The following is a 21,684-nucleotide window of genomic DNA, read 5'->3' as shown; positions in this document are numbered from 1 at the left end:
CACCAGACTCATAAAACCACCCAGGATGGCACTTGTGGCCGAGCGTGCTCTTTAAATGCTGCCGTGAAGGCCAAAGAAGCCCCAGGCTCCCCAGCATGGTCCGAGCTCACCAGCCATGTTTCTGATGAGAGCCGGGCACTCCCTTCAGGATGACGCCATCGACGCCCTGACCCCCTCTGTGCTTCTGGCCAGAGTGTGGGGATGAACTACAGGTTGATGACTGTCCTACACACAGAAAGTTCAAGTACACCACAAATGAAGGCGTTTGTGGGATGACCGTGTCCTGCAGGCTTGAAGAGTCTCTCTAAGTCCGATGTGACCTGAGTTCTATAAAGGCAGCAACAGAGAAGGGAAGCACTTCACAGAACCTTCTCGGAGCTCCTAGGGGCACAGACATCTCTATGAGCCTCATCCGACCCCCGTGCCCACTCCTGCCCTAATCCTACCCCATGGTCTGAAGAGGACTAACTTGTGCCCATTTAAATTTCACCTCTTTATCCTACTCCTGCTTTGCCTCTAATGGATGTGAAAATATGCGACACACACTGTACCAAATGGAGCAGAATTTATAAAAACCCACCTTTCCTTTGCTGGAGACAGAGAAGGCAGGCCCCGCAGAGGTTCAAGCAGGCATGTGGGCATCTCGGCTTCAGGACCATGTCCCGAGCATGGAGGAGCCACAGCATCCTTGGCACCAGGAGAGGAGAAAGCGAGGGTATTTCAGGTCCAAGACAGCATCACGGGCTTCGGGGCTGGAGCAGTAGAGGTCAAGGACAGGGAACAGGGGTTAGAAGGGATGGAGGGGCCAGATAGAGTTCCTGTGCATGTCTGTGCATGGGGGTAGACAGACAGGCTTCTTTATACTTTTAAATCCTCCACGTGAAAAGCATGATTAGAGGATATAGGTGGAAACCAGAATAAGGCCATTTATTTTTTTTTAAAAAACCTTTTACTTAAAAATTGTGGTAAAATATATATAACATAACAATTACCATTTAAACCATTTTTAAGTGTAGATTCCAGCGTCAACTACATTTACATTGTTGTGTAAACTTCACCACCATCCATCTGCAGAATTTTTTCATCTTCCTAAACTGAAACCCTGTCCACGTTAAATAATAACTCTCTATTCCCCCCAGCCTGTAGTACCTACCCTTCTACTTTCTGTCTCTATGAATTTGACTCCTTTAAGTCACTCGTGTATGTGGAATCATTCAGTATTTGTCCTTTTGTAACTGGCTTATTTGACTGAGCATAATGTCTTCATGGTTCATCCATGCTGTAGCACGTGTCAGAATTTCTTTCCTCTTTAAGGCTCACTAATACTCTATTGTATGGATGGACCACAGTTTGTTTATCCATTCATCCATGGATGGACATGTGGGTTGCTTCCAACTTTTGGCTACTGTGAATAATGCTGCTGTGAACACAGGTGTGTAAATATGGGAATTCAGTTTTCAGCACAACCCTAGACCTCATTCCATGTGACCCTTATCACCCCCATGGGAGAGGTGGAAATGATCAGCCTAGAATGGACCTGACCCCCGAGGTGGGGTCACATAGCCAGGCACTGGGTCTATGATCTTACCATTGTGGGGGGTTTGGGGGGAGTGTTTAGAAACCGTACTTAGAGAAAGACAGTATATGTCTATTTTTTATTTTGGCTGCGGGCTGTAGTTGCAGTATGCAGGTTCTCGGGATCTTTCATTGTGGCACGCAGGCTCTTTGTTGTGTGGCGCAGGCTTCTCTCTAGTTGTGGCGTGCAGGTTTCTTTTCTCTCTCTAGTTGTGGTGCGTGGGCTCCAGAACACATGGGCTCCATAGTTGCAGCATGCGGGCTCTCTAGCTGAGGTGTGCGAGCTCAGTAGTTGTGGTGCACGGGCTTAGTTGCCCCTTGGCATGTGGGATCTTAGTTCCCTGACCAGGGATCGAACCCGTGTCCCCTGCATTGGCAGGCAGACTGTTTACCACTGGACCACCAGGGAAGTCCCGACAATGTATGTTTTTGCTCCTGCAGCCCATCACAAGTGCTGTGCTGGAGCGCACACTGGAAATTTTGGGTCCATAGCTAGGTTCATCCTACCACAAGGGAGTTCTGGGTGGGGGCTGGCGAAGGCCATTTCTTTTAAAAGAACGACCAAACTTCAAGGTGGAACGTTTGAAGATTTTAGGTCTGCTCCGAACTGCCCCAGACTGCCCCCAGGGCAAATGGATATCTGCCTCCTGGCTCAGCAGACATCCTGTCTGCTCCCTGCGCACCTGTCCTTGGGGAGACGAAGCCACACCACACCCTGGCACTCGGGAATTTGACGGCCAGCCCGAGGAGGGCATCCAGCACAGCAGAGATATGCTTCAGGAGAGTCAAAACAGTTGTGAGAGTTGTCACCTAAAATCGGACCAGTGGTGGTGGGGGGGGCACGGGAGGCAGAGACTACTAAGGGAAAGAGAAATTTGTGACTGACAGTCTAGAGTGCCAGGATCATTTTTTTTTAAGGGAGTCAGTGGGGAGCTGGAAAAAAAAAAACAAAAAACCTCAGTCCCCTCCACTTTTCTCACAACCATAAATACGAAAAAGGTCTGGGTTAGACTCACTAAGAAATTCAATCTGAAGCCCTCCTATAAGCAAAAACTGGATTGGCCCACATGGAATGGATTGAGAGGGAACAGAACAGTACGGCCTATGCCAGCTCTCCCAAAGTGGAAGTTTCCTCGTCTCTCCCAGGCTCCAGCAGGAATTATGTGATTTGGGAGGAGAGCGCCAGAATTGGTACCTGGGACCTGAGAAGGCTCACATCCCCAGACACCTTCCTGGGAGCTCTGTTCCCAGCCACAGCCCAGACAGTGCTTCTGGTTTTCCACCCAAAGGAATACATAGACATGTAAAAAACCCTAGGATCACATTTTTTTTTTTTTAACATCTTTACTGGAGTATAATTGCTTTACAATGGTGTGTTAGTTTCTGCTGTATAACAAAGTGAATCACCTATACATATACATACATCCCCATATCCCCTCCCTCTTGCGTCTCCCTCCCACCCTCCCTATCCCATCCCTCTAGGTGGTCACAAAGCACCGAGCTGATCTCCCTATGCTATGCGGCTGCTTCCCACTAGCTACCTATTTTACGTTTGGTAGTATATATATGTCCATGCCATTCTCTCACTTTGCCCTTGGGATCACATTTTAAAAGCAAGAATAAATTAGGCAGACATATTATGAGGCCTCAATAGCTGAAGGCTAATTTAACTTGACATAGAATAATAAACACAGTACAAACTAGAAAAAGAGCTAGTGTAGCGAGGGGAGAGAGTACCTGCCCTAGAGTCAATAAGGTGTGGGTTCCAGGTCCGGACTCAGCACTCAACAGCTCGTGACCTTGTGCAAGTTACTCAACTTTGGAATCTCCATGCCCTCATCTAGAAATGAAGATTCCAGAAGGACCGATGTCAGTATTGTGAAAATTAAATGAGATAATATACATCAAGCACTGAGGACATTGCGCCCATGGGAAGTGCTCAAGAATTATTACTCCTATTGTCATCACTGTCATCATTTTCATACTAGTCACTAATCGCAGGATAACACTTCCTAGCAGTTATGGATTATACCATGTCCTGAAGAAGATGCCACACACACGACAGGTTTGTGAAGACAAGAAGAATGTTCCCTGCCGTGGCCTGGGGATGGGGCTCTAGGCTCTCAGGGGTCTCCCAACACGATACAGCTCCCCAAGTACCTCTCCATCGACTCAGACTCACCTGTACCCTCCTTCTCTTTGCTTCTGTGGCCTCCAAGAATCCACTTCCTTTCCCCTGCCACCCACATCCACTTCCCTTTCCCCTGCCACCCACAGTGGTTTCTGGACCTGGCACCTCCCCGTACTTTGTGCAGGCTACAGAAGAAGTCAGTCTCCCTACTTTACTCTTATCCTTTTTCTCCAACACGCGCACACACACCCCTTGTGAAATTATTTCAGGCTGCTGAGGGGACTGTTAAAGAGGAAACACACAAAGGATAAAAGGTTCTCTCCTCTGCCTCTTGCCCCCACTCCATTTTTATACTGAGACCTGGCTGAGAAAGACAGTGCTGGAATAAACAGACAAAAAGCTACGGTGATGTGGATTGGATGCCAGAAGCTTAGGGCACACGTGGACTTGAACGGAGGTTTATTTCCCATGAAACATACGACCTGACTCACTAAATCTTATGACGATTAGGGAAAAGGATGGCATGAGAAGCAATCTGTGATGTCTCAGGATGGTCCCCAGGACAGGTTTCCAAATGCGTTGGGTCCACACACCAATACAATTCCAAGAGAAAGACTGGAGGGCTGACTCATGTTGCCAAGATTTTAGTTGCCCAACTAAGGACGTGGGTTTTAAAAATCACCTATCAACGGTGACTTCCCTGGTGGTCCAGTGGTTAAGACTCCACACTTCCAGTGCAGGGGGGCACGGCTTCGATCCCTGGTCAGGGAACTAGGATCCCACATGCTACACAGCACAGGCAAAAAAAAAAAAAAAAATCACCTATCAACAAATCTCAGCACAAAAACAAGAATAAAACCAAGAAAAGACAGTTGACCATCACACATACACACAGAGTTGTCCTCATTTTTCTCTTTTCACCACAGACCTGTGAGAACTTCATTCTTGCCCAGCACCAGTCCTCTGACTGGACATTGGGATCCACTGGCCCACAGTCCCATGATAACATTCAGTGAATTATCCTGGAGTGTCCACCATGACCCAGCCTCTGTGCTGGTTTGGAGGATCTTTTCTGGAGTTTGGGGCACAATACGAGTGAGAGGTACTGTTCTTCTACTCATGTAAAAACAGTCTGATTTCCAGGACCCTGTCACAATCAAGAAGACAGACACTCTGACCCTAAACGTGGATACAGTGAAGAGCGGGGCTTCAAAGGAGGTTTCAATGCTCTCCTCTCAGTAATTAATAGAACAAGTATTGAAGAGATAGAAAAACCAAGAGGGATATAGCAGACACTATCAACTAACTTGACTTCATTGATATTTATGGGACTTTTCACCCAACAACTACAAATACACATTCTTTTCAAGTGCGTATGATATGTTCACCAAGATCAACTATGGGCTGGGTCATCAAACAAGTCTCCATAAATTTAAAAGCGCTGGAATTATGTAGTGTATGTTCTCTCACCAAAACAAAATTGAATTAGAAATCAATAACAAAAAGATATCTGTAAAATCACCAAATATTTGGAAATTAAAGACACACTTCTAAATAACCCATGGGGCAAAGGAGAAATCACAAAGGAAATTTGCAAATGTTTCAAAGACAAAACATAACATACCAAAATCTGTGAGATGAAGCTAAAACAGTATATAGAGGGGCATTTATAAATTTAAATGCTTATATTAGAAAAATATTTTAAAGTTGAAAATTAATGACCTAAGCTTCTACTTTATGAGGGTAGAAGAAGAAATGCAAATTAATCCCAAAGCAAGCAAAAGCAAGGAAATAATAATGACTGGAAAGCAATGAAATAGAAAACAGACAAACCAGGGAGAAGACCAGTGAAATCAGGAGCATGTCAAAGCTGGTCTTTCTACTCTTGATGGAATAAATGCCGGTGTGTCATTTGGCAAAGGTCATCACTGTCAATGGAGACTGCCTGGTAGGCACGGGGCAGCCAAACACATGGGATGGAGACTGCCCACTTGCTCAAAGCAGAAATGTAAGGGAGCCTTTGAAGGCCTTTCCTGCCCACCCTCCTTGCAGTTGCCCACCTTAGATCACCAGAGATATGCTGTGCTTCCTGAGAGTCTCCCAAAACACACTTGAAGCTCCTCTCTTCCTCTTGTCCATTTCTTGGTCCCCTGCACAGGATATCATTTAACGGGAGCATGCTGTCAAGTTACGAGTAACAGCTTTCATCTCTGCACTGCAAAGACAAAACATGGGCTGCCCTTCTGTCCACACAGATGGCTACACGTAATATTATATACTACATTTTTAGAATATAGAACCATAGAATGGTAAGGACCAGAAGGGAACCTTTGGCATCATCTACTTCAATACTCACTCGCTCTAGTCATGCCTCATGTTTGTATCAGTGGCACTGGCTTTGGCCACTAGAGAGAAATCTTCCACTGTTCAGACCTCTATAGCGGGAGAAAATTCTACAGCAAAGAAACACTTCTTACTACTAAGATTTTCCTGTTTTGAGGCCAGGCTCTTACCAGCAGAAGTTTCTTGGCCACGAAGGCTCAGTCAATCTTGTGGTTGATGAGAAATACTAAGTTGTGAGGGTTGGAAGGGGCTGTTCCCAAAATTGAGAGTTTGTGCTCTACCTCCATTAGTATAAACCCAGAATCCTGGGGGGTGTTTCACACCCACTGGCTGAGGTGCTTGCAATGATTCCAGCTCCCTGGAAGAGGGAGTCCCGATGCTTCCATGGTCCCCAGTGTACTCAAAATACAGTGTCCAAGTACATACACACCTTGCTACCCAACCACTTCTCTGACATGTATGTTATAATGTGGCATTCAAGGATCTGGCGCCCAGGTTTGAGCCATTCTTCTTTCCAGAATCTACCTATGAATGAGGTTTAGGAAACATTTAAGCTGAAATTCTTCTCCAAAATATATACATTCTATTTATCTGACACGTTCTGCTCTATTACAAACATGCAGACTGGGGGGATTTGCCACAAATCATTCCATGTGATTTTAGCTTTTCCAAAGAGATGCTGTGAGACTTAGTCTTTGAGACAAATTCCTCCTGCAGCCTGGCTTCAGGCTACTCCACCGCACATCCATGCTGGTCCCACCTGAGTCACTCCACTCACAGCCACCTTCTACCTTTAGTCCTGAAGGATTGCTTTAAGCACTGCATGTGAAGAATTCCAGTGACCTGGAAAAAAACGAATGGAGGATGGTGATAAAGACAATCTCCTTTCTTATCAAGCAGTTCTCTTTTTGTCTCATCTGTAAATCCCTTTTGTCTACTCAAAAGGGCAAGGAAATACAAGGGGAAAATATTAAACAGATCTTCTATCAGAATTCCTATTTATTTATTATTATTCCTATTTATTATTTATTATATAATAAATAATATAATAAATCCTATTATATTTATTATATAAATATTCCTATTTATTATTCCTATTTATTCCCAACTAACTGGGAGATAAAGAATATTAAATGTCCTGTCAGTATGCATCGAGAATCACAATCTCAAATTTGATAAACAAAATTGGAAGGGAACCCCCTCGTATAACTACAGAAATGAACAACGTGTACACCAACGACATCAAAGTGCCCGGGCATTGTTGTCATTTCCGGGAGGGTCCTTCAAGGTGGAAACACACACACAAAAAAGCTTGCCTGAAAGTTTCCTTCCAACTTCATCTCTTTCTGGCATCACTGTGACAGTCTGAGGGTTTTACCTCATTTGTTTCTTGCCTGTGATATAATTTCTGAGAGGGCTGGGACTCTATTCTCCACAGTGCCGTGTTGCCATCAGCTAGCATTATTTATCCCTGGCACATAGTTGGTGCTCTGTGAATATCTGTCGAATGAATGAGTTAACGAATGACTATTTCTGACTTCCACCTGAGTATCGTCCCACATTTACTCTCATCAGTTGATGGTTTCATCTAAATTATCTCTTCATCACTAGATTTATTTAAGTGAGTTCATTTCATTTTATAAAATATCCCAAAATATACAGTTGGCTTGGGGGAGTCCATGCTACCTTGTTACATCCTTTAACTGTAAATTTCAACTCTCCTTTCCCATCGCCCTGATTTTTGCTGGTCTTGTCGTCGAAAGAAGCAGGACAACATGGGCTCTGTCCCCAGGTGACCCTGGTAAGAGCCTGGCCTCAGAAAAGGAAAATCTTAGTAGTGAGAAGTGTTTCTTTGCTGTAGAACTTTCTCCTGCTATCAGGGTCTGTACAGTGGAAGATTTCTCTCTAGCGGCCAAAGCCGCAGCCACTTTGATACGAACATGAAGCATGGACCAGAGTGAGTTATTATTAGATGATGCTGGTTGGGTAATGAGTCATCGTTTATGGGAAGCACTTCCTGCTGCAGATGTTTTTTCGGACCCTCCGCACGAGGCAAGCTTGTCCTCTTAGGAGGTAACCACAAGCTTCTGTGCAAAGACCTGGTTCTCAGAGAAAACGTAGTCTTTCAAGTTTTGAGTCTTGGAAGCACATCTAATTTATTGCTTGGAAATAGAGTCAGGGACAGCAAACGTTGGCAAAGGGGTGCTTTGAGCAGCAGCATGCAAGTTAAGCCCCAAATGAGCTCATCCTAAAGAAAACTTGTTTTAAAGACTTTAATCTCTCTCCCCAAAACGGCAGTGAGATGTATAAGTCATCTTCAGTAAGAATAAATTACTATTTCTTTCTATAGCAATTAACTATCTACAACTTAGCCAGAAAACCATAACCAAGTGTTTATAATTGTAGGTTCTTGTAAGTGTATATCAAGCGTCTTTCGCTCTCTCTGCCTGACTCTGACTTGTTAGAGACAAGATATCAGAACGTACGAGGATCCCTCTGGGTTCTTCCAAGAATGTGTGTGTGTGCGTGTGTGTGTGTGGTCCTCAGAATGCATATACATTCACACACAGATATACACCCATATGCCCAGCAGTCAGCATTCCAGTGCACGTTAGAAAGCTGTCATTCATCTAACTGTGTTGAAGACAGATTTACTCTCTCAGCAATGTGATGAAGCAGCTCAGTGAGCTGATTGCTCTGTGGCAATGATAACAAGCCTGCAGGGAGATGCTGCATAACACAGCGCTCTGCAAAACAGCTGCTTATTCTGAACCCGAGTGTGCACAGCTTTTTAAACAGTGCATTTTCATTCCCGGACAAATGACAGGCCTTGGTTTTGTTTTTTACATTTCTCTGCTGCTCTTGGGTAAAGAAAACTTCTCTGTGGCTTTGCAGATAATATCTGATTTCTGTTTTCTTAAAAGAAATTGGAAAGCTGGACAGCCAGATAACTGGGGTCATGGCCATGGGCCTGGAGAAGACTGTGCTGGGCTGATTTATGCTGGGCAGTGGAACGACTTCCAATGTGAGGACATCAATAACTTCATTTGCGAAAAAGACAGGGAGACAGGTAAGCAGTAGAGGGGATTTAAGAGAGAGCCACTGAGCTTATATCTTATTAAAGGGCAAGAGGTGATGAGTATATGTATATACTCATATATACAGTATATGTAGGCTCGGTAATCGGCTTCCAGTCCTGGTTCTGCCATTTACTAGCTGGGCAAGCTATTAACCTCAGGGAAATAATAATATCTTCTTAATGGGGTTGTTGTGAGGACTTAAATAAGTTAGTAAATGTGCCTAATGTAGAGGAAGTACTCAATAAATATTAGACTAAAAGGCCTAGGTCATTACCTTATAATATTGTCAGTCAATTGTTATTTAACATATGGCACCAGTGTTGTGTCTTTTTCATAGAGTTCCATGCACAGATAATTCAGGTGGCCAAGCATTCAATTCCACGTGTATTTATTGAGCATTTACTATGGGCCAGATGCTGTGCTAGATAATGTAGGGATATAGTTTCCCTGCCTCCTTCTAAGCTCATAAGCCTAAGAGGCATTTGGAGATTCTTTTTTTCATTTCAAAAGGTACTTATGTAAAACTTCATTAAATACATGACCCTCTTCAGGACATAGCATCTTAGTTTTCTTCATCAGAACTAGATTTGAAAGTTTGTGGTGGGTGAAGGAGGAAATGGGGGTGAATGGTAATAGGTATGGGTTTCTTTTAGGGGTGATGAACATGTTCTAAAATATTAGATAGTTCTAAACTATACAACCTTGTGAATATTATGTAATTCTATCTCATAAAGTCTTTATTTTGAAAGTTGGTGGGAGACCTTGAAGGGCAGGCACTATCTTTGTGCTCTCCCTCTGCTGTGCTCCATAGCACCAGTATCACCCCAAGGGGAGCTTTTACACATGTCTGATGCCCAGTTTTTTGCAGCTGCCACGCAGGGAACACCCCTTGATCTCCTGGCTCTAGTGGCCAGTGAGCTTGCATTCCTGGGTCCCATGAGACTATAACAAACAAATCATTCTTGGCCAGCTGCTATCCCCAGGGGACTGTGCAGACAACAAACTGAATCATACCCCCAGTATTTCTGTGAAAGAGGCCTATTTGCTTGTCCTGGAGCTTCAGCAAGAGGGGTAGGCTTCTGGTTTGGCTCATCTAGGGACCTACTTGAGGTGCCCTCCAGGGACAAAGGCTGGTGGATGCCATCTTTGTGACCTCCCTCTGCCTCGTGACAGGGTGCAGGTAGCTCCCAGGATGGAGGTTGTACACTTGTCTGGCACCCTGATTTTTGCAACAACTGTGCAGGAGACACTTCTAGGTCACCCAGTTCTGGTGGCCAGTGGGACATACCTTTCAGTCCCACAAGACTATAAATATTTGCATACGTTAAAAGCTGCTGCCTGACGGTCTAGTTTCTAATCAGCAAGACTCTAGTTGCTGACTGAGATCCTCCCCTTTGGGGCACTGACAGGTCTTGGCACACTCAAATGCTAGGAGCCACTAAAAATAAAAAAGGCTGCTTGAACAATCACAGTGGTTTGAAGGACAAGCAAGAGCTAGGGCAGTGTTGAAAGATAAGGTTCATTCCTACAAGATGCCACTCCCTCAAGATTGGGAAAGAGGGTTGTTTTATCTAGTTTGACAACACAGAGAGTCAAGCAAAATGAAGAAAGATACATATGTTCTGAATGAAAGAACAAGATAAAACCTTATAAAAAGTCCTTAGTGGAGATAAGTGATGTACCTATTAAAAAGTTCAAAATAATAGTTATAAAGATGCTCACACTGAACTCGGGAGAAGAATAGATGAACACAGTTAGACTTCAATAAAGAGACAGAAAATATAAGAAAGTACCAAATAGAAGTTACAGAGCTGAAGAATACAATAACTGAACTGGAAAATATGTACTAGTAGGATTCAGTAGCAGACTAGAAGCAGAAGAAAGGATCAGTGAGCTCAAAAGCAGGGCAGTGGAACACACCCAGTGGAGAAGCAAAAAGAAAAAAGAATGAAAAAACGTGAAGATAGTTTAAGGTACTTATGAGACAATGTGAGGTGGTCCAACATTCACATTATAGGGGCCCAGAAGGAGAAGAGAGGGGTAAAGGGGCAGAAACTTCTTGAAGAAATAATGGCTGAAAACTTCCCCAACCTTGGGAAGGAAACAGACATCCAAACCCAGGAAACCCAGAGTTCCAAATAGGAGGAACCCAAAGATACCCACACCAAGACACATTATAATTAAAATGTCAGAAGTTAAAGACAAGGAGAGAATCTTAAAAGCAGCAAGAGAAAAATAACTTGTTACATACAAGGGAACCCCTATGGACTGTCAGCTGATTTTTCAGCAGAAACTTGGCAAGCCAAAAGGGAGTGGAATGGTTTTATTAAAAGTGTTCAAAGAAAAAACCTTCCAGTTAAGAATACTCTACCCAGCAAAGTTATCCTTCAGAATTGAAAGAGAGAGTTTTCCAGACAAGCAAAACCTAAAGGAGTTCACCACCACTAGACCAGCCTTACAAGAAATGTTAAAGAGGCTTCTTTACACTGAAAAGAAAGGGTGCTAATTAAAAACAGGGAAACATATGAAAGTATAAATCTCACTGGTAAAGGTCAAAATATATTTACCTTTACATATATATAGTAAAATTCAGAATACTCTAATGTTGTAAAGGTAGTGGATTAACACTTATAAAGCTAGTATGAAGGTTAAGAGACAAAAGTAATAAAAATAACTACAACTACAATGATTTGTTAAGGGATACACAAGATTAAAAGATATAAATTGTGACATCAAAAACATAAAATGGTGTGGGGGCAGGGAGTAAAAACACAGAGTTTTAGAATGCATTCAAACTTAAGTTGTTATTAAAATAGACTGTTAATATAAATTGTTATATGTAAGCCTCATGATAACCACAATGCAAAAACCTATAGTAGATATATAAAAGATAAATAGAAAGGAATCTAAGCCTACCACTACAGAAAATCATCAAGTCACAAAGGAAGAGAGCAAGAGAAGAAGAAACAGAGGAACTACAAAACAGCCAGAAAACAATTAACAAAATGGCAGGTAATACATATCTTTTAATAATTATTTTAAACATAAATGGACTACATTCTCCAGTCAAAAGACATAGAATGGCTGAATGGATAAAAATACAAGACCCGTCTATATGCTGCCTACAAGAGACTCACTTCAGATGAAGGATACACACAGACTGAAAGTGAAGATGTAAAAAGATATTCCATGCAAACGAAAACCCAAAGAAAGATGGGGTAGCTATATTTATATCAGACATAATAGACTTTAAAACAAAGACTGGAATAAGAGACAAAGAAGGTCATTACATAGTGATAAAGGAATCAATCCAACAAGAGTATATAACATTTGTAAATATTTATGCACCCAACATAGGAGCACCTAAGTAAAAAAAGCAAATATCGACAGACCTAAAGGGAGAAATAGACAGCAGTACAGTATTAGTACCCCACTTTCATCAGTGAATAGATCATCCAGACCAAAAAATCAATAAGGAAACATTGGCCTTAAATGGCACATTAGATCAGGTGGACCTAACTGATAGAAAAAATCCCATCCCAAAGCAACAGAATACACATTCTTCTCAAGTGTACATGGAACATTCTCCAGAATATATCATGTTAGGCCACAAAAAAAAGTCTCAATAAATTTAAGAAGATTGATTTCTAGCCTCATACCATTGTGACTGGAAAAGATGCTTGATATGGCTTCAATCACAAGAAGAAAACTGGAAAAATCACAAATATGAGGAGATTAAACAACATGCTGCTGAACAACCAGTGGGTCAAGGAAGAACTCAAAAAGGAAGTAAAAAATATAGTGAGACAAATGAAAATGCAACATACCAAGACTTATGGGATGTAGCAAAGCAGTTCCAGGAGGGAGGTTCATAGCAATACATCCTATATCAAGAAAAAAAGATCTCAGATAACCTAACCTTACCCCTCAAGGAACTAGAAAAAGAACAAATGAAGCCCAAAGTTAGTTGAAGGAAGGAAATAAAGATCAGAGTGGAAATAAATGAAATAGAGACTAAAAAGATAATAGAAAAGATTAATGACAGAGCTGGTATTTGAAAGATAAACAAAATCGACCATCTTTTAGCTAGATTTACCAAGAAAAAAATATGGGCTCAAATATATGCAATCAGAAATGAGAGAGGAGACACTGTAACCGGTATCACAGAAATACAAAGATCACTATGAACAATTATACACCAACAAATAGGACAACCTATGAGAAATAAATTCCTAGAAACATACCATCTACAAAGAAATGAATCATGAAGAAATAAAAAAATCTGAACAGACCAATTACTAGTAAAGAGATTGAATAAGTAATCAAAAACCTCCCAATAAACAAAAGTCCAGGGCCAGATGGCTTCATTAGTGAATTCTACCAAACGTTTAAAGAAAAATTAATACCAATCCTTCTCAAACTCTTCCAAAAAATAGAAGAGGAGGAAGCACTTCCAAACTCATTTTATGAGGCCAGCATTACCCTGATACCAAAGCCAGACAAGGACACTACAAGAAAAGAAAATTACAGGCCAATATCCTTGATGAACTATAGATGTAAAAATCCTCAACAAAATATTAGCAAACCGAATTCAACAATACAGTAAAAGAATTATATGCCATGATCAAGTGGGATTTATTCCAGGGATATAAGGATGGTTTAACATCCACAAATCAATCAATGAGATACACTACATTAACAGAATGAAAGGAAAAAATCATATATCATCTCAATAGATGCAGAAAAGCATTTGACAAAATTCAGTGTTCATTTATGATAAAAAAAAACCACTCTCAAATGGATTCCCTGTAGAGGGGAACTCTCTATAGAGGGTCTGTGACAGGCCCACAACTAACATCATACTCAATGGTGAAAAGCTGAATACTTTTGTTCTAAGATCAGGAACAAGACAAGGATGCCCACTCTCACCACTTTTATTCAGCATAGTATTGGAAATCCTAACCAGAGCAATTAGGCAAAAAAAAAAAAAAGGCATCCAAATCAGAAAGGAAGAAGTAAAACTGTCACTATTTGCAGGTAACATGATATTTTATATATAGAAAACCCTAATGGCTCCACCAAAAAAAAAAATGTTAGAACTAATAAATGAATTCTGTAAAGTCGCAGGACACAAAAATCAATGTACAAAAATATGTTGTGTTTCCATACACTATAACAAACGATCAGAAAGAGAAATGAGGGAAACAATACCATTTGCAGTTGCATCAAAAAGGAAAAAAATACCTAGGAATAAATTTACCCAAGGAGGTGAAAGACCTATACACTGAAAACTATAAGACACTGATGAAAGAAACTGAAGAAGACCCAAATAAATAGAAAGATATTCTGTGTTCATGGATTGGAAGAATATTGTTAAAATGTCCATACTATCCAAAGCAATCTACAGATCCAATGCAATCCCTAGAAAAATTCCTATGGCATTTTTCACAGAAATAGAACAAACAATCCTAAAATTTGTATGGAACAATGAAAGACCCCAAATAGCCAAAGTAATCTTGAGAACGAAGAGCAAAGCTAGACACAGTCCCTGATTTCAAACTATATTACAAAGCTACAGGGATCAATACAGTGTGGTAGTGGCATAAAAACAGATACCTAGATCAGTGAAACAGAATATATATAACCCAGAAATAAATCCATGCATATGGATTATTGGTCAACTAACTTATGATAAAGGAGCCAAGAATATACAGTGGGGAGAGGACAATCTCTTCAATAAAAGCTATTGAGAAAACTGGACAGCCACATGCAAAAGAATGAAACTGGACCACTCTCTTATACCATACACAAAAATAAGCTCAAAATGGGTGAAAGACTCAAATGTAAGACCTGAAACCATAAAATTCCTGGAAGAAAACATAGGTGATAATCTCCTTGACATTGATCTTGGTAATGATTTTTTGGATCTGACAACAAAAGCAGAAATAAGCAAGTGTGACTACATCAAACCATAAAGCTTCTGCAAAGCAAAGAAAACCATCAACAAATGAAAAGTCGGCTTACTGAATGGGAAAAAATATCTGCAAATCATAGAACTGATAAGGTGCTAATATCCCAAATATATGAAAAATTCACACAACTCAATAGCAAAACACCAAACAATCCCATTGAAAAATGGTCATAAAATCTGAACAGACATTTTCCCAAAGAAGACATACAGACGGCCAACAGGTACATGAAAAGCTGCTCAACATCCCTAATCATCAAGGAAATGCAAACCACAATGAGATATCACCTCACACCTGTCAAAATGGTCATTATAGAAAAGACAAGTGTTGGCGAGGATGTGGAGAAAAGGGAACACTTATGCACTGTTGGTGGGAATGTAAATTGGTGCAGCCACTATGGAAAAACAGTATGGAGGTTCCTCAAGAAATTAAAAATATAATAGAACTACCATATGATCCAGCAATTCCACTTCTAGGTATTCATCTGAAGAAACAAAAACATTAACTTGAAAAGATATATGTACCCTTATGTTCACTGGAGCATTATTTACAATAGCATTATTTACAATATGGAAGCAGTCTAAGGGTCCATCAATAGATGAATGGGTAAAGAAAATGCAGTATATAAATACAATGGAATATTATTATTCAGCCATAAAAAAGAATGAAATATTGCCATTTGTGACAACATGGATTAACCTTGAGGGCATTATGCTAAGTGAAATAAGTCAGACAGAGACAGACACCATATGATCGCACTTATATGGAACCTTATAAAAAAAAAATGGAACTCATAGATACAGAAAACAGGTGGTTGCCAGAGGCGGAGAGTGGTGGGGTGTACAAAATGGATGAAGGGGCTCAAAATGTATAAACATCTAGTTATAAAATAAATAAGGCATGGTAATGTAATGTCATGTACAGCATGGTGACTATAGTTAATAATCCTGTTATATATCTGAAAGTTGCTAAAAGAGTAAATCTTAAAAATTCTCATCACAACAACAGCAACAAAATTATAACTATATGTGGTAGTGGACGTTAACTAGACTTACTGTGGTGATCATTTTGCAATATATACAAATTTGGAATCACGTAGACTTGAAACTAACATGTTATATGTCAATTTTATCTCAATTTTTAAAAACAAAGTTGATGACAAAAATATATTTTGCTCAAATTATTTTTGACAGTAACTGGGGCACAAATTATGCATTTATCCATTCAGCAGTCATGTATTGAAAACCTCTAGTGTGTCAAGCACTCCTCCAAGTGCTAGAGGTCTCCAGACACGTAAGAAACTCCCATCCTGGTCAGTTTCAGGAAAAGAACACAAATATCTCAACAAGAGATTATAGTAGAGGGTGACAAGTGACCCAGATTTGTCATTTGTTAGCCTTCTTTGGCCATTTGGGATTTGAGTTGGGACTAGGATTCCCCAAAATAGGCTCTTTCAAAGTGAATTTTACCTTTTATTTAATCTGAGTAAGAATTTCTAGGCATTTATTTGAAAAAATAATTATTGAACGATGTGTTTGGAATGTTTCCTATAAAAACACATGTTCCTTTTTTGAATTATACATTAACATTGTTCTTTAAGAAAAACTAACACCCATCCTTTTTCCTTTCTTTTAGTACTATCACCTGCATTATAATGGACTGTGATATAATAATAAGAGCAAATTTTCGGACAGTTCTCAAAGGCAAAAGATACTTCTTCCTCATTGCATCACCTTCTCACCAGATTGAAAAAAAGCACTGAAAACCAATTACTGAAAAAATTGACAGCCAACGTTCTTTACCATCTGCCATTACTTAAGGACTTGGGAACAAAAGTGTTCCCCCAGTATGATACATTGATTTTCAGTATGCAAATGGACTGAATCACATAGATTTTTCTCAGCCAGTAATCATACGGTTATGCAAATCATGTCTTCCAGAGTATGGAATGCTCCAATCAGAAAAAAGATTATCATTGGTTGTTGAGCTTTAGGAAGAACTGAAAACGTATACTGTGTAAACAGTACCTTACATTTCTAAAATCCCACATGTAGGAAAAATATGCAGACATACAGATATATAGGTCAACTTTTAGTAACAATATGAAATATACTTAAAGAGCTTTTAAAACTTTGTATTTTTGTACAAAATATTTGCCTTTTTACAATTTTTTTCTTTTTTTTTGTTATTTTACCATTATAGTACATGAAGCCAAAGAAAACAATAATGGTACTAATAAAAACTCATAGGGTTTCTTGTCAGATTTAATTCTACACAGTGGCAAAGAATTTCTTTCAGTTGTGGTTTAAAAAAATAATTAAATATGTGTGTATATGTGTATTTTTTAATGTATCATTTCCTCAGAGGAATCAATCACTTGAAATGTCTAAGAAGTGTCCTTGCAGATTTTGCCAGTGTAGGTCAAGCCTGAGCATGTGTGTGGCTCAGTCAAGTGGGCCATGCATCAAGCCCATCACCAGCCAAGACTCTTGCTGTGTGTCTGCCAGGCTCAGAGGAAGTGGTCAACTCAGGATGTGCTTTTACTTCATTTTGGCGGAGTCAGGGGTGGTGGAGAGGCATCTGTTGGGAAGGGCAGAGCACCTGAATCTGGCTATCTAGAAGGTCCTGTTTTATGGCTGAGGTATGAATATACTTGGTATCAGACCCATACCAGAGCTGATATTAAATGTCAGGAAAGTATGGCATCACATCGGCCAAAGGCAGAGATGCTAGAAAGATGGGGACGCCTATACACTACCTGGAAAGTTTATGTTTTCAATTCAGTCAGATTCCAAAGAATCCGTAATTCCAAGGCACATGCATGATGAAATGCAAGAATAAAATCTTGGCCACTATGTTGAACTCTTGCAAAGAACCTTTTGTCTGAGCCCATCTACCTTCTACTCCTTGACTTGCCATTGAAAAGTCTAACATGAAATGTGCTGAAAACAGGCTTAGATGTAACTGATGCTCAAAGGTAAGATTTCCATCCAACAGATTCCCTCTCCTCTCCTCCCAAGGAGCTCCCCAGCAGTGCTGCTACCTATCCCACATACAATGGTAAAAGAATAAAGACAGAGTTTGATTTTCACACCTGCAGCTGTGTGGACTGTGTTGTCTTGCCCTGGTCACTGTTCATGCCATCTCTGCAGCCCAGGAATGGTCACCTCCTCAGCACCTTTATGCCCTGCTGTCCTGTCCATGTAGTCTGGTCGGGCTGGTAGGACCCACTGTCATCTGGGCCCTATGACACAAGACAGGCACTGGACTCTGGTACCTCTTCAGGCTCAAGACCTTCTATAGACTAAACTCTATCCTCTTTTTCATCCCCTTCTGGTTTCTTAGGTGTCAATTAAGATTCATGTTCAGAAGCAACTTGAACGTCTGATGCCATGCTCAGAAGAGAATGGTGCTGGCTCCCACAGCTGAGGGTGTTCCTAATAACAACTTACCCAGAGCTTATCATTTGTCAGGCTTCAAGCAGATGATCTCATGTCATCCTCCCAACAGCCCTAAAAAGTAGGCCTTACTGCTCTCCCCATTTTATAGGGAGGTGATGTCATTTCCTGGGTCACATCATCACCAAGGAATGAGGCAGGATTCAGACTCGAGCTTTGAAAATGTTCTAATTTTCTTTAGGAAGCAGGGTTCATCTTAATAACACAGTAAAATCAGATGAAAATCACACATTACCAGATGCCTCATGTACTCCTCTGTATATTTAGCTATTTATACACCATGTTTCTATTCACCTACTCACCACTGATGCCCTTCTGGGAGGAGAGTTTTGGTAAAATGTCATGAGGTCCTCAAGCACTTGAGTTGCTATGAGAAGATGGAAACTTTTTCTTTTTAAATGACTTGAAAGAATGAGTGCACAACCAGAAAGAAAAAAACCCTTTCTTTTCCTCTTTGTGAGCAGCGTTCACCAGGTCTTCCCATATCCTTCCAATTTTAGCAGTTAGAGATTAAAGCAGACAACAAATAGTAAGACCTGCTCCCACTTTAAAAATCAGATGTTTAAGGAAATAGAAAGCTACATAAATCATATATCCCTGGGAGTTCCCTGGTGGTGCAGTGGTTAAGAATCTGCCTGCCAATGCAGGGGACATGGGTTCGAGCCCTGGTTTGGGAAGATCCCACATGCTGCAGAGCAACTAAGCCCGTGCACCACAACTATTGAGCCTGCGTTCTAGAGGCCATGAGCCACAACTACTGAAGCCCTCGCACCTACAGCCTGTGCCCCGAAACAAGAGAAGCCACTGCAATGAGAAGCCCGTGCACCACAACGAAGAGTAGCCCCTGCTCACTGAAACTAGAGAAAGCCTGCACGCAGCAACGAAGACCCAACGCAGCCAATCAAACAATCAATCATATATCCCTATATAAATCAGGTAACGATATTAAGCATGTGTATTTTGCCTCAGATGACAGAACTGATCTCTTGAAAAATGAAGTATGTTAACTCATTCATGGCTCAAAGAAGTCCAATAATAATAATAAAAGTTTAAATATATTTAGCACTTTCACATACATTACCTCTTCCAACCTTGGTGCAAAACTTTTCTCTCTACTTTAGGAATGAGGACACTGAGGCTAATTTGAAGACTTGCCCGTTGCCCACATCACTGTCATGCAAATCTGATCAGGTTCCTCCTTCTTATGTCCCTAAGTCTAAGCCCATTCTAACCCTTACCCCCAGTTTAAAATCTTCTGAGTTGCCTGCAGGACATACATGCAGGGGAGATGAGGGCCTTGTGACCAGGTCCTCAGCCTCCCCTCCAGCCTCCCCTCCAGCTGCAACCCTGCCCTCCCTTGCCATGTGCCAGAACAGCCTTGCAAGCCACCTGCAATTTCCTCCATGCTCTTTCTTACCCTCATACTTTACCTGAACTTCCCTTCCCTACCTTTATTACCTGGAAAGTACCTCTAAGATACAGCTCAAGCATCACTTCTAGCCCGAATCCTTTCAAAACAAATGCACCCTGAAGGAAGAGCTGATTCTTCCATGCCAAACGCTACACACAAGTGCTCCGGATAACATGGAGGAAAACCCACACACTGTGTTAGATGATCTACAGATTAGCTGAGAGGCCTAAATATTACTGAATTAAGAAGAGAAAGGTGGGCTTCCCTGGTGGCGCAGCAGTTGGGAATCCGCCTGCCAATGTAGGGTACACGGGTTTGAGCCCTGGTCCGGGAAGACCCCACATGCTGTGGAGCAACTAAGCCCGTGCGCCACAACTACTGAGCCTGTGCTCTAGAGCCCATGAGCCACAACTACTGAGCTCACGTGCCACAACTACTGAAGCCCACGCGCCTAGAGCCCGTGCTCTGCAACAAGAGAAGCCACCATGATGAGAAGGCCCGTGCACCTCAATGAAGAGTAGCCCCTGCTCACCGCAACCAGAGAAAAAACCCGCAGCAACGAAGACCCAATGCAGCCTAAATAAATAAAATAAATAAATTTATAAAAAAAAAAAGAAAGAAGAGAAAGGTGAATATGGCCAGTCAGCAATGAAATCTTAAGAGAACTGATGAATGGGAGAAGCCAAGCAGGAGAAATGAAGCAATTCACGTTGATAACAACTGGTTACTATAAATCCACTATATTGGCTATATATGTAATATACATATTATGAATGGAATATTGAGTGAAAAGAAAACTGGCAAAGCAGATTCATTCTATTTATCAAAATATGGCCCTGAGTCAGGGAAAAGCTTTAGAAACCTTTTCTAAATGGCTGTGTAATGAAATATCTCTTTTCTGTTATACTCAACAGTTTTAGAAGTATAGGTGAACTTTTGCCATTTTTTAGAAGGTATTTCTCTGTACCATAGCTCCATTTTCCTGGAAAGCATCCCGTAGTGGCATGGCATCACACTTATTTTATAAATCACAGAGCAGATGTTAAAGAGATTCCACTCCACCCGTTCATGCTTTTTCCTCTCCTCCTAGATATACTTGTTCAAATAAGTACATAGCATGCCCAGGTTACACCAGGTGGGCAGAAGTCCAAAGAAAAGCAGGCTTAAGAAAACCAACTTTAATTCTCCAGAAGCAGAGCCCCTGGTTTTCAAACTTTTCAATGAATGAGTCTGTGAATGAACTCAGTCCAGCCCTGCCTGCCATAGGCAGGGTTGTATCCCAGCCTCCAGCTTTCCTCCAAGGACTTATTAGGTAAAACAGGGATCACCTGTACAACTTGGTTGGGAGTCAGCTGCCAGCAAGGAGACTCCCACCAACAACTCAATCAGGCAGGTCATTAAATGGGCTTTAACAAAAGGGTTAGTCCTCTTGGCCAGAGATGGAGAATTGTCCTTTGGCCAGTCTTCCAACCGTTGGTGCCAGAGTTTGGTGTATTCTTTAATCATCACTCATTGCTGTGACCCACTAAATAATGCCTGCAAGCTTCAGGGAATTATAAGATTCTTAAAAGCAGTTGCTGTGCCTGAGAGCAGAGGAGCTAGGCCAGGTTTGACATAAACCAGCACAAAGTGCTGGCTCTAGAGTAGCTATAATAACACCTACTATCTCCAATTACCATACGAGGAAATTGAAGATCAGACAGGTTAAATAATTTTC

The 21,684-nt window shown here is 41.2% G+C and overlaps 1 protein-coding gene across 1 annotated transcript in view; it reads left to right on the top strand.

The window, feature by feature from the left end:
* COLEC12 (collectin subfamily member 12) overlaps positions 1–18,189 on the top strand; it is a 196,703-nt gene extending 178,514 nt beyond the window's left edge. The window contains exons 9-10 of the mRNA XM_065889785.1: positions 8,974–9,119; positions 16,734–18,189. Coding sequence (XP_065745857.1) covers positions 8,974–9,119; positions 16,734–16,753 — 166 coding nt within the window. The 3' untranslated portion in view covers positions 16,754–18,189. The remainder of the gene's footprint in view (positions 1–8,973; positions 9,120–16,733) is intronic.
* Positions 18,190–21,684: the final 3,495 nt, after the last annotated feature.

This window comes from Phocoena phocoena, chromosome 13 (genome assembly GCF_963924675.1).
Source record: "Phocoena phocoena chromosome 13, mPhoPho1.1, whole genome shotgun sequence".
In the NCBI taxonomy this organism is placed as follows: domain Eukaryota; kingdom Metazoa; phylum Chordata; class Mammalia; order Artiodactyla; family Phocoenidae; genus Phocoena; species Phocoena phocoena.
The sequence above is the reverse complement of the archived record's forward strand: the minus strand, read 5'-3'. Positions and strand labels throughout refer to the sequence as shown.